The sequence below is a fragment of the Hipposideros armiger genome, unplaced genomic scaffold, assembly GCF_001890085.2.
Source record: "Hipposideros armiger isolate ML-2016 unplaced genomic scaffold, ASM189008v1 scaffold_839, whole genome shotgun sequence".
Lineage (NCBI taxonomy): Eukaryota > Metazoa > Chordata > Mammalia > Chiroptera > Hipposideridae > Hipposideros > Hipposideros armiger.
The window spans coordinates 551,852-566,396 of record NW_017732189.1 but is presented as its reverse complement, the minus strand read 5'-3'; the positions used below and the strand labels follow the sequence as shown (position 1 = coordinate 566,396).

At 33.6% G+C, this 14,545-nt stretch overlaps 1 protein-coding gene across 1 annotated transcript in view; it reads right to left on the bottom strand.

Annotated features, from left to right (window-relative positions):
• Nucleotides 1–14,545, bottom strand: part of CEP85L (centrosomal protein 85L) — a 116,943-nt gene that overhangs the window by 18,382 nt on the left and 84,016 nt on the right. The window contains exons 7-10 of the mRNA XM_019629333.1: nucleotides 12,205–12,357; nucleotides 8,498–8,652; nucleotides 5,484–5,601; nucleotides 4,773–4,823 (exon numbers count right to left, since the gene is read on the bottom strand). Of these exons, the coding sequence (XP_019484878.1) occupies nucleotides 4,773–4,823; nucleotides 5,484–5,601; nucleotides 8,498–8,652; nucleotides 12,205–12,357 (477 nt within the window). The remainder of the gene's footprint in view (nucleotides 1–4,772; nucleotides 4,824–5,483; nucleotides 5,602–8,497; nucleotides 8,653–12,204; nucleotides 12,358–14,545) is intronic.

Genomic DNA, 14,545 nt, shown 5'->3' with positions numbered 1-14,545 from the left:
AAATGAAGAAACATATATATCCAAGAAATCTACCAAAACTCTGTGAGAACAGCTTAAATCTATGATATCTGAAACAAAAGCCACTCCATCCTCACTCTCACAGTTCAGCAAGATGGAAGTTCCACCCAGCTTCCGGTTGGAGAACTATCTTCGCAAGAGGGGCAGAACATCAGCATTTCTCATCCCGCCCTCAGTACCTGTAGTTGAGGCCAAGTTCCAGGCAAGTACAGTAAAAGGTGGGGCTCCCTTCTTGTGCTCAGGCCCCCTCATGGGATGGAGGATTTACCTCAGGTGCAGTACCACTGGGAATCCTGGGGCCCTGATCGCCCTGTGTTGGCTTCTGGGGCAGGGGTTCTGCAATGGAGAGGCAAGCCAAGATCCAGCCAGGGCCAGGACTACTGCCAGGCTATAGGCAAGAACTGCCTGGGAACTTGCTAAGAAAACATACTTCGCGCTTCACCCCAGAGATACTGATTCATCAGGTTCATAATGGAGCCCAGGAATTATATTTTAAAAACATCCCAAATAATGTGAATATCCATACAGGTTTGGTGACCACTCACAACACAAGCTCAAGAATATTCTTTCATGATTCAAGTGAGCTGACTACCTTCCTGCAACTCCCTACCTTAAACACAAAGAACTGATTTTTCAAAAGTTAAATCTACCTATTACATATTTTTCTAACATTTTAATTAAGCAACAACTATTGGGCTGTCGGAAAAGTCATGACGCATTTTTGCAATGAAAAATATAGAAAAAATGCATCATGACTTTTCTGACAACCCAGTATGATGTGCATTCAACAGGCTTACATGTACATTAAAGACTGTTCTCTTTATAAATACAAACTAGAGAAAGTTTATTTTTCTAAAAGCTATTTTTCCTTTGATAGAAGATATTTTTTTGGCTGCTAGGTTTTTCAAAAATTAGTACTAATTTCTGATAAGAATATTTTTAGTTTTTCATGCATTATAAAGCAATTTTGTGTTGGTAAAACTTTAAAAATTAAAAAAAATTTAGGAAGAAAGAAATATTTAGGATATATCACAAAACTAGGATAACAAAAATAGGAGATAAATATCAAACAATAATGAGAAGCACTAATCAATATATATTTAGGCTAAATATATATTTAGGCTAAATAAAAATTCTATTCTACCTATAAGACATTCTACTGACTTCTGATCCATGTTCCCATTATTTCTATTGAAGAAACTTGCTATATGAAGGCTTTAAGAGAGATTTACTAAAAACTGGAATAAAATCTTCCAGACTTTGGAAACATCTTCTCTTGAAGTGTTATAAATAGGACAGACTGTCAGTTTTGAGATTGGTGTTTCTAACCATTCACTTAAGAGTGAACAGTCTTAATAGCCTTTAAAGCATCATTCTGTCTTTTGTGATATTATGATCATTTATTGATCGCTATCAATTCAGAAAGGCCATTTAAAATGCCTAAGTTCTTTCAATAAAGAAACATTTTAATATGTTAGAAAAAACAAGTAAACATAACAAACTTTTTTACTCTTTATCGCCTCTGCCAAAAGATTACAATGATAACAGCTCACTGGAGACAGGCTTATTATGTAGGTGAAATGTGCTTTTGAGGAATAAAAAGGAAGTTAATGCTCAAAGAACTCATTCACATTCTGAGTGCAGCAATGTTTATGGAAATGATGGGGAATATTCTATGCAAAATGTCTTTTTATATTGTATAGTGACAGAAGAAAAACCTGTAAAAGAAGCCAGTTTAGTTATACTGATTTCATGGATGTAAAGAAAGTCAGTATTTCTAAAGGATCAATGAGTAAACAAGGTTTTCAAGCCATTTAACAATATCATCTTGACAGCTGAACAAAATAGTAGATACAGCTGTATTTTTATAGCACTGAAATCAATTTCGAAATCAGCATACACTTTTACATAGAAAGTACTACTTTTTCTATATTTAATAATAAATACAATATAACAAGTAGAAGACTGATTTCTCCCCCACTTCCAAAGTTGTGAAGTAATAAACTTGCCACTGGCCTAAACCAGATAAGAATTTATTTGACTTCTGGTGCAAGGTGGTAAACTATAGCTGTATTTTAAATATAGCATTTTTACTGTGTAACCGCCTTATTATTATCTCCTATAAATTGGACATACAATCAACATGGCAAGGGATGTTTTCTCTTTTGTGACCAAATTTAAACTGTAAAAAGAACCTGCTGTACCCAAGGCAATGCAATACTCCAAATCAGCCAAATAAACTTTTAATAAATTGCATCTCCTCAACAGTCTCAAGGGACATAAAGCAATAGTAAAACATGAAAATCTAATAATACTAAGTTTGCATTGTCTATTAAACACTAAAATAGAACAACCTCCCAGCACTATGGAGGAACAAAGAACATGCAAACTATAATGGCAGTGAAATTTTACAATAAATTTAATACTATACTGAGAACTAAAATGCATAATCATATTAAAAAACAGTTCAGGTGAGTAGGGAGGGTGTTCTAACACAGTTACTTGTTTACTGGCTAATACTCCTCACAGACAGTGCTGTGTGAGCTGGTGCATTGTCGTGATGCAAGAGCTCCTTCGGGACCATTTTTGCACACACCTTCCTCATGCCAAGATTTTCAGTTAAGATTTTCCTAACTGTTTCTTTACTAAACTGTTTCGATGTTTACTTGGTCTGCTACGCTTCTCACAGTCAGCCGATGATTTTGACACACAGTTCAATGAATTTTTGCAATGTTTTTGTCAGTTCTGCTCGTTACTGGCCGCCCTGACCTCTCTTCATCAGTGACGTGTTCTCTCCGCTAATAACCTTTAATCCATTTGTACACTGCCATTTTCTTCATGGCATCATCCCCATAAACTTGGACTAACATGTCCCTGATTTCACTTCCACTCTTGCCAAGTTTAACAAAAAATTTAATGTTTGTTCATTGCTCTAATTCAAGCTCAGACATTCTTGCGACGGCACACAAAAACACTCAACAATAATGAACGTCACCCAGCAAGACACCGCCACATGTCGACAAGAACACAGCTGTGAGACATGACATACCAAGGTTATGAAACCCTACTGAGCTGTTTGTACAGTGCTGCCAATGTAAGCGCACATGGTGGCAAGCTCACAAATTTAGTCGTCAGACCTCGTACACACCTTTTATACTCATCACAAAGCACCAAATAACAGTTTTTTCAACTGTGAGCGGTCATAAAATAAGTTTAAATAAGTAATGTTAAGTGAAAAAATTTCTCGCTGAGACATATTTGTCTTCACCTATAGTTTTCTGTTCAAATAATATCTTGATAAATAAAACTAAGTTGGACAGCTATCAACATTTGTCTGTCTCTCTGAGCAAACTATATACTAGATCTATAGACCTAGATGGCCAGAATGGCTAAGACAAAAAAAAAAAAAAGAGAGAGACAGCCACTGCTTCACAAGACAACAGAGTTAATGAACATATTTTATTACCTGGGAACAAACATTTTTGGAAATAAATGCATCTCACTAATTTAACTCACATTCTCTAATTACTCTGAAGAAATAAAAGAATGTTTACTCAAGCATTTTAGATCAAAGAATGAAAGGGCATATAATTTCATATTGTTCTGTATATATGGTCATGACATACCTAAAATGACTAAAAGACATGGCTAATGTGTTAAAATTCCATTAAGATGCCTCCACAAATGAGAAAAATGCACATTTCAACTAATACAAATATATCCTGAACATCTATAATATGAGAAATAGTATGTGGTAAATAAACAAAATCTTACAAGTCTTATCCACCAAAATTTCAGTGCCAAAGGACAATATTGACTGTCATTAATTTGTATTGAGATAACTTTTACTAGATTTACTTCTCAGAAAATGTAACCACGTGAAATAGAAATTCTTTTCATTACAGTCTGTAAGTCAGATAATAATGGTGAGGAAAACTAACCATCTTGTGGTTTGAATGGCTTGTAGAACAACTGAAGTTATGTCTGTAGGAACACACACTAAAGAATAACCTCTGTGAATCAATTCAGCAGACCCACACACTATACCTAATGCAACATTATCATTACCCTCTTTTTTTTTTAAATAGCATGTATCACTGATATATTTCCATTTTCTCCATTTCACTCCACTCTATTGGCCAGGAGCTTGCTTTGTTCACTGATACATCCCCAGTGCCTAGCACATATGAAGGTACTCAGTAATTACAGCAACTCAGTAAGAGAATAAAAATCCATTTACTCCATGAATTTTGGATTGTGTATTATGGGTCAGACATTCTCAAGTCTGGACATGTAGATCATCTACCACAGTCTCCACTCTCAAGAAACTAAGTAGGAGGTAAAGACACAAATATGTAAATAAAGTGTTATGCTTTGGTAACACAGAATAATACATAAAATTCTTAGGAGGGAGAGGGTTCTTGCAGTCATAATGAGTTAAAAACAGTCCACTGTCTTTAGATCAAGCTTAACCGACTGTGTTCTCAGTAGTAGCTATAGACTACAATCAATTAAAAAGAGGACCAGTAAGGAATAGAGAACAATCTTCACAATTTTTTGAAGAACTGATTTACTGAATAGTATTTTCATTCTAAAAAACTGAAATATTAATATTAAAGAATTTGCAACGACATCTCAAATGCTATTAATCTTTTCATACAAATACATATATGCTTTAATATTTTTAGGTTATTTAACCATTAAAAGTAAATCGGCATATAGCTAAATTAAAATAAGCACAAAACATTCCTTACCTGAATTTCTAACATCATTCTGTCAATCTCATCTTGTTGGCTGTCTATTATCTAAAACACAGGAAATATATCAGTCTGAGTCAAATAATTTTTCCATTGTTTTTTAAAAGTACCAATATTTCAAGAAAAGGAAGAAAATCACAGGGAATTATGAATTTATTTTTTTTTTAAATCAGGGTGTAATTTTTAAAAATAAAATTATTCACACCAAGTATCCTTTACATAGACTTAAATCACACATATGTAAAAGTTTCCTCTACTTCCTGATAAAAATGTTCTTTAAGTAATGCAATTTATAAATATAACTTTGAAACAGACTTTAAATAATTTAGGAACTAAAAGGTATCCTTCTGTTTTTATTAAGAAATAATATAATTTCCTTAGTTTGGCTTTTATTTAAATGTACTTAAGGCTGGCCGAGTGGCTCAGTTGGTTAAGAGCTTGCTCAAGAGTTTGAGCTCTGAGCAACAGCGGTTCGAGTCCTGGCCCGAGTTGAGCAGCCGCTGAGCTGCCAACAGGTGGCAGGATGGCTCAGCTAAAAAAAAAAAAAGTACTTAAATTGCTATTTTCTTGCTAAATAAAATATTCAAACTAAAAATTCCATGAGCTATTAAATATTATCAAAATATAAATTAAATAACTATAAATTATCGATAAACACATATCCACATAGTATAGATTTCACATTTATTATCAAAGATATGTACTGACCTTACTAGCATTCTCATTTTGTTCTCTCAGGTTGTCATTTTCATTCTGAAGCTGCTTTGCATCTAACATAGGAAGGCGGATGCCATCTTCAAGGCATCTTTCTACTTTCTGCTGCAAGCTGTTTTGTTTTAGAAAGACATTATATGAAGAAAATAAGCTCTATGTGCTAACTTTAGTAGACTTCAACATAGAATGAAGCTCCTTCTTATTTAACCAAGCAATGAAAACCTACAGACAGTATATGAATAAGTTTGAATACCTATATTTCATACAAATAAGAAATATAATGGAGGCTGATCATCTTTTCAGAAATGACAAATTTGAGACCAGAGTCACGAATTGCTTAGTATGTGACATCCTTAGGCCTGAGTAAAATCCCAGAGCTCTGAAATCTAAGCCCTCTTCCTTCCCGCTCTCCTAAAAGCAGAGTTCCTAGGTTAAGATGACTGTGATAGGCAGCCTAAGAATATGAATATATATCTTTGCCCTTCATTCTGAGCTCAGCAAAAGTTTGTTTGTAAAGACAGTTGTTGCCTAATCCAGCAGAATTACATTTCTCTTTCATTAGTAAGAGCAGCAATCTAATGGATTTATTTATTACTTGACAACAGTTTCTCATGCTATCCATGGCACGGAGCTGCATTTTAGAAGATGAAACAAAAGGAAGCCCCTGTGGTACATTAAGAATAAAATGATAAAGTGGGGGAAAGGTATTAGCCTTGAGAAAGAAAGAACAGTCATGTTTGGGTTAAAAGGAGCTATATATACCATTTACAATAATAACCAAAATCAAAACATAACAGGAGGGCACACCTAGGAATAGCTCTGCTTTAGCCTGTGATCATACTCAAGTCACAGAGTACTAAAAGAAATAGATTCTGTCTTATTTGGGTTTTGCCTATTTTCATTACTTTTCTTCTTCCAAGTATTATGGCTAACCTGTACTTTCTCTGTCATCCAAAAGAAAAGAAGAAGTATAATATCTACATTGTGGACAAAGAACTGACAGTTCTGATACAATCAGGGCTTCAGATGTGCTGGTAACGAATGGCACCAGAGGAGTTTTTATGTATTACGAATGTAGTATACTGCTTTGTAATAAAATATTACTTGTCATAAAAAAGTTTGCTTTTTCAATCTAAAAGTGAAAAATACATTATTTCTATTTCAGAATAAGTTTTTTCCTAATTCAGTGTCAAGACACGATTATGTACTTGCAACATTCTAACAGAAATAAATTACATTAAAACTATTAAGGTCTTTCATATTTAGAAAAATGAGCCAGCTATGAGGAGGGAGGGAAAAATGTGTTGTTAAGAAAAAATACCAAGTAAGTCTTCTTTCAGGTATCCATTTTCATTTTATTTATGTTATAAAGCATGCTCACTTAGAAAAGTAATAAATCTCTTGAACAGCAAAGGTACCTATTGCATTATAGGGACCCCATCCATGTATTTACTTACATTTTCATTTCTAATGGAAAACTTTTCTTATTTCAGTTTTAGATCCCCAAAATTCTTATGTATTCATAAGACAGGAAATTTAATATTATATAAAAACAGAAAACTGTAATGTAATTCATTACATCTGAAGTTCTTCTGGAACTTAAGGAATACTATAACATATAGCTGAGAAAACTGAAATAACATCCCTACCCCAAAGTCAAATGACACCATACGCATACAAGCATTAAAGAATTATAGAAGACCTTCTTTGTTCCTTTACATTTATTTGAAATCAAGAGAAGTTTTCTGCGATAATATCCTCTCAGAGAGTATTGAGATCAAGTTAAGGAATGGAAAAGGCATTCTGAAATGCACTATACTAAAACTTTCCAATCAATACTAGGCTCAATGTTGTCCAAAAATCTAAAAGAGAAAATCTAAATAAAAGAGTAGGTATAAAATATATTAAATATGTAAAAGCACACAATGGAACTAAAACAAACATTCAAATTATTTTCAGGTGTTCCTAATTCTGTATTCATGAAACACCACAGATTGAGTTTATGATCATAATGCCCTATAAAACAGAACAGATACGTTACCTCTTTTCATTTTATCAATAAGATGAAAGAAAAAGATACATGGTTGAATTAACGGAGGTCAGAAATCTTTTTTTGAGACTAAAGAATAGGAGGATATAAGGTGAGTTATAAAAGGGGAAATTAAAGAGCAAGAAAACAGAAAATAGGAAAATAAAGGTGGACTCAAAAGTAGATGAATTTGGGGGGCTGACGTTAGAAACACTGAAGACTGAATTGTCCCAGAAATTAGAATTATCTGCACTAAAATCCAAGGAAGAAAAGAAGACCAGGCATATTTAAGATTTTGAAAGTAGTAGTAAAGCAATATTAACATGGAATTATCAGATGAATTTTGATTAAACAGCTGACAGTACTCAGTTATACATAATTTATATAAGCATAAAGAATGTATTTCTTAAATTTTGTTGTTTTGTTGCTTTGTTGTCTTATTCTTTAGGATAGTTTGATGTACCTGTGGTTGATAATCTATTAAGTTTTACAAAACAGAGAGTACATGTGCATGCATATATAATATAGTTCTCCAGGCTTTCCAGGAATCCGATAATTTCCTACTTTAAATATTTTAGATAAATAAACTAAAAAATGATATTCACTATAATTCTAACTGTATTAATTTACTTCACTTTGACATATCTCATTAAGCAGTACAGTTTATTTTATTATTTAGATTTTACTATTTATTATTATTACATTTTTTTACTATTTAAAATTTTTTCTTATATTTTAACAAAGCCATCAGATAGTTTCCAAAAAATATGTTAAACCTTTGGCAAGATGTATACTGCATTGAAATGTTAAACTGAGACAACCTGTTTCAATGGCACAATACTACTGGTTTTTAATAGTACATCTTTAAGATAACAATAACAGAGTAATAATTATAAATTAACATATCTTAATTGAAAAGTTTATGAAAAAAATGAAAAACTTAAAAATAACATAAAAGAATTACTGAAGGTTTTCTTACCTTTGAACTGTAGTTACCAACTCCTTTTCTTTCTTTTTCTGGCATATTAACTGTGCCTCTTTCTCCTGACACTGTTTTTTGATCTCTTCAACCTGGTTTTCCATATCTATCAGAGTCTCTTGCAAATTCTTATTTTTTTCTTCTAGAACCTGCAGCTAAGGAAACATTTTCTAACGTTCATAAAACATGGACTATTAAATGTGTTTCTACTAAAAATTGTTACTGTGTTCTCAAGGATTAACAGACTATGGTTAAAATCACACTGTCTTAATTTCACCTATTTGATAATGTTTTCTCAGTTCCTTCGTGTAAAGGGAGTTGGAAAAATGGAATTCTGGAGAAGAGGAGAATAGGGTCAAAATTTTCTAGAAAACAGACACAGAAAGATGAATGCTCTTAATTTGGGCTATTTCTTTAATTGTGTTAAAATATACATACATTAAATTGACTACCTTAATGTTTTTTGTTTTTTTTTTAGCTGAGCCATCCTGCCACCTGTTGGCAGCTCAGCAGCAGCTCAGCTCAGGCTGGACTCGAACTGCTGCTGCTCAGAGCTCAAACCTTTGAGCGAGCTCTTAACCAACTGAGCCACTCAGCTGGCCCTATCTTAACCATTTTAAGTGTACACTTCAGTAGTGTTAAGTACATTCACATTGTTGTACAACTAATCACTAGAACTCTTCATCTTGCAAAACAAACTCCACACCCATTAACAACTCCCCACCCACCTCTCCCCTCAACCCCTGGCTAACACCCTTTGACATTATGTCTCCAGGAATTTGACTGCTATATGTACCTCATACAGTATTTATCTTTTCATGACTGGATTGTTTCATTTAGAAAACTTCCCAGGTTCATCCATGTTACAGCATATATCAGAATTTCCTTCCTTTTTTAGGTTGAATTGTATGTATACTCACATGCCACATCATTTGTTGATGGACACTGGGTTGTCTCCACCTTTTGATTACTGCAAATAATGCTGTTATGAACATGCATCATGCACAAACATCTGTTTGAAACCCTGACTTTAATTCTTTTGGGTATATACCCAGAAGTGGAATTGAAGGATCATACGGTAATTCTATTTTTAATTTTTTGATGAACTGTCATATGATTTCCCATAGTGGTACACCATTTTACATTCCCACTAAGTGCATAAGGATTCTGATTTCTTCTCATCATTGCCAAAACTTGTTACCTTCTGTTTTTATGATATCAGCCATCCTGATGGGTGTAAGGTGGTATGAATGCATGTTTTTTAATCTATATTCCTCACTTTTCTTGCCCATGCAAACTCCTGTGCTCCTTCTTTAGTTCCTTCCCGATGTTACCCTCTCTTAGTTTTACAATTTATAAATTACACAGAGAATGTGCTGTAGGTTTAGAGCTGCATAATAATGACACTCCATGGATTAGACCAATGATCTTCAACTGGGAGCAATATCCGCCCCAGGGCACATTTGACAATTTCTGGGGTGTGACAGGGGAGATGCAGAGCAGTACCATTGGTATCTAGTAGACAGAGGCCAGAAATGCTGTAAGTATTCTTTAATGTACAGGACAGAATTCCATAACAAAAAATTATCCACCCCCAAATGTCAATAGTGCAGAGGTTGAAAATCCTATGATAAGAAAGACTTTGAGAAGAACTGAAGAGCACATTTAATGGGTTTATAAATAAGATTTCAAGAGGGCAGGTCTCACAGAGTTGACAGAAAGACTTTGGATGACATTAAGAAATGAAAAAGGTCAGAAAAGTGGAGGAGTAAATGGAGGTCATAGAGTAAAATATAAGAAACTTTATGAAAAAGTTAAGAAAAATGAACAAATCAAATATCTGGAACGATAGTCAAAAAAGGTCTTGTTAAGCCTTCCTTGGTGGATCCCACAGAACACTGGGAAAAGTCAGAACTGTGGGGCATGCTTGTGTGTGTATGGGGGTGGGGTATCAGGCTGGTTTAGAAACTACCTTTCAAGTAGATTCCATGAGAACATTAAGTGACACAATTAACATACATGTTCATTAGGAAGGTAATCACATATTAATTAACAATAAGAAAGATCTATTCATGCTTTGATTAACAAAGTTTCTAATTAAAGTTAATCCTAAAAACAGCAATCAAACACACAGATTCAACCTGTAATTAGCCAAATATATAACTAAACTTTAAAATTATAAAAATTGTTAGAGGGATTTCTTTAAGACAAAAAGATAAAAAATATGAATAAAATGGCAATAACTACACACCTAGCAACAATTACTTTCAATGTAAATGGATTAAATGCTCCAGTCAAAAGGTAGGTGGCTGAATGGATAATAAAACATATGCTGCTTACAAGAGACTCACTTCAGATTGAAAGACACACAGAGATGGAAAATAAAGGGATGGAAAAAGATATTTCATGAAAATGGAAATGAAAAAACAAAAACAAAAACAAAGCTGTGGTAGCAATACTTATACCAGACAAAACAGACTTTAAAACAAAGGCTATAACAAAAGACAAAGAAGGACCCAGTAATCCCACTTTCGGATATTTATATAAAGAAACCCAAATGCTACTTTGAGGAGATGTGTGCATCCATCCATATGTTCACTGCAGCATTGTCTAAAATGGACAAAATGTGGAGGACACCTGGGTATCTGTCAATGGATGAATGGATAAAGAGGAGTTGGTGCATATATGCAGTAGAATATTGCTCAATCATGAAAGGGAATGGGTTCTTGCCATCTGTGGCAGCATGGATGGACCTGGAGGGCACTATGCTGAGTGGAGGATATCAGACAGAGAAAGACATATGCAATGTGATTTTTGTATATACATGGAATCTAAAGAACAAAATAAACAAAACAGAAACAAACTCATAGATACAGAGAACATTTTGATGGTTGCCAGAGGAGAGGAGGATGGCAAGTGGGGGGGGGGGGGGGGGGGGCGCTGGTTAAAAGGGGAAGAGATTAAGAAGTACAAATTATTTGTTACAAAAGTCATGGGGATGTAGCATAGAGAATAAGAAATATTATTATAACTACATACGGTGTCAGATGGGTACTAGATTTATAAGAATCACAGATAGGAGGGTGTTGGGGGCAGGGTGAAAAAGGTGAAGAGATTAAGAAGTACAAATTGGTAGTTACAAAATAGTCATGGGGATGTAAAGCAAAGCAGAGGGAATATAGTCAATAATATGGTAATAACTATGCATAGTGCCAAGGGGGTACTACACTAGTCAGGGGTATCACTTCTTAAATTATATAAATGTCTAACCACTATACTGTACACCTGAAATTAATATAAAATAATATTGAATGTTAACTGAAATTGAAAAATTTTAAAAAAACAGGGAGGGGGGAAGGGCAAGGGGAGTAAGAGGTTCAAATCTCCAGGTTTAAAACAAATAAGCAATGGGGATGTAATATACAGCATAGGGAATATAGTCAATATTATTGTAATAGCGTGGTACCATATCAGATGGTTCCTGGACTTATTACAGTGATTACTTTTTTAGGTATATAAATGTTGACCAACTATGGTGTATACCTCAAACTAATATAATATTGCATGTTACCTATATTTTAATAAAAATATTAAAAAATAAAGGCATACCTAATAAACTCTAAAAAAAAATTAAGAAATTTCTAAAACATCAACTTAGATTTCAAGTTTTCATGTCATTTAAAGATAAGCATTTTATTTCATGTTACCTGTAGACTCTGACTCTGTACATCATCTAGAGTTGGAAGATCAGCCAGATACTTTTCCAAGGTCTCAATTCTTCTCTGCTTTTCTTTGTTTTGTTCAGATTCCTTCTGGCACCTCTTTTTCAGACTATTGATGTATCTATCTCTGGTTTTAAGCTTAAAAAAAAAGGTTATGAATCTTCAATGGTTTTGTGTTGTTAAAAACACAATAACACAACAAACATTCTAATCTTAGGCATCACTGAATTCTGCAACAGTTCCTGGTTATAGTTAATACCACCACCAACTCAAGTAAGATTTATGCCTTACTCCATCAATTCTAATATTCACATTTCTTCAAATTTTCATATCACTGAAATCGAGTTTTTTGGAGTTTTTGTTTTCTTTTACAACTGATGGCATTCTATAAACTGCAGTCAGCCAGGTAGCAGTAATGATGAAGTTTATATTGCCTGTGCATGTGTAAATTTGGTCAAGGCTGTTCATATTGGTGACATTTCAACAGTGTTAGGTATGTATATGCTGAAACTCTATGTTGAGTTTAAATGATGTTTAAAATATCTTTTAAAATGTTACATTATAATTTGCACTGAAAAAAGTTATTGCACACCCAGAAAGACACAGAAACAGAGCTATAGGGTATATTTTTTATATCAGTGAAGCCAGTCATTTTCTGGAGGGATGACTCCAATTTATATTTCTTGCAAAGCTATATCCAATGTTTTATGTGAATCAAGAATGGATGATAACTATAAATAATTAAAGTAGTTCTGTTACTAACAAACTCACAAAGAAATGACTTATCACATAGTAAAGCAATGTAATCAAAGTGAAGATGGCTAACTAAAATTATCAAAAACTTGGCAACTGATAAAAGGACTAGTGAGACCAATCCATACCTCAAGTAAGACTATTGTTAAGACACTGTGTCATAATTAATCTTGCACCATATTTCCTTTGTAAAAATTACATAATATAAAGGTGTGTCTTACCATTAATGTCATTTTAGGACTGATAAAATATGCTAACTGAGCACCTACTATAGAACATATATAGTACACGATTCTACTAAATCCCAATTTGTGTAGGCTGAACCTCAGATTTTTATGCACTATTTTTTTTTACCTTTCCACCTGTAATACACTATCTTTAAATTTAGTATCTTATATTCAAAGCTCTTTCATAATTAAGATCAATTAAAAACAATATATACACACAAACAGTTGCCAAAAAAGTAAACTACAGACTCATATTTACTTTAAATTGACAGTCTTCTACTTTAACGTTCTTTTAGAAACTTACAGGGTTCTAAAATATTATTATAGTCTTTTCCCACGTTCACCAGGGAAATATATGCCAGGAATTAGTAGTATACTGGAGTATTCTTTCAAATTTCATTAAAACTAACACTTGTCCACAATCTAGCTTCTTTCATGCCTTATCCAATTTCTTTCAGGTCCAATGTATAACAACTTTTACTAAAACTTCAATTGGAAAATGAATCACATTTCATTTCATCTATTTATTCTATCAATAACATTAAGATCCATTTATTACCTTGGATAAAAAGCAACGGGTAAAACAGACGAATCCTATTTTTATTGGGGCTTTCTCAAGATTAAAGGCAAATGTGTTGGTGTGACAATTTAACTTGTGATCTATTCGAACTCACACACTGTTGGCACTGGGGGTGACCTGTAAGGTCATAAGATACAATTCGCTTTTGAATACGAGGCCCAGAGATCTTTAGTAACTTAACTACAAGTCACAGAGACAGAGTTGGGATTTATATACCAACTGACAGACTAAACATTAGGGACAATGTTTTCAACTCTTCCACACTAATAATAACCAGATTCCCATAAATTCTCCAGGATTGCCCATCAACAAAGCCTGCTCTTGCCTTAGCAAATGACTCTGTAAATAAACATAACTAACCAGCCTATGTTTACTAAATGCTCCCTAATTTATACTTAATTATTAAATGTTTAAAAATTATTTAATTTATACTTAAATTATTAAATTTAAATTATTAAATTTAAATATATTAAATTATTAAATGGTAAGACACACAGTGATGTCCTCAAAAAGCAGCCACTGGAATAGGTCAGGCATGTTGTCTTCCACTACACAAAGATGTCCTAGTTTCCCTCCTTCTCTTCGGTCGGTCACCTGCCTTCTCTGCCGGCATGCCAAGCTTGCTGCCCTGATCACACATCTCTGCCAGCACTCTCCTGTTGGCTGCCGTCTGTTAATTGTTCACCACACAGAACCACTGGGTGTTTGGTTTTTTCAGCCCTGCTCACTAATGAGGAGTTCTTTGTTTTATTTTGTTTTAATTTCA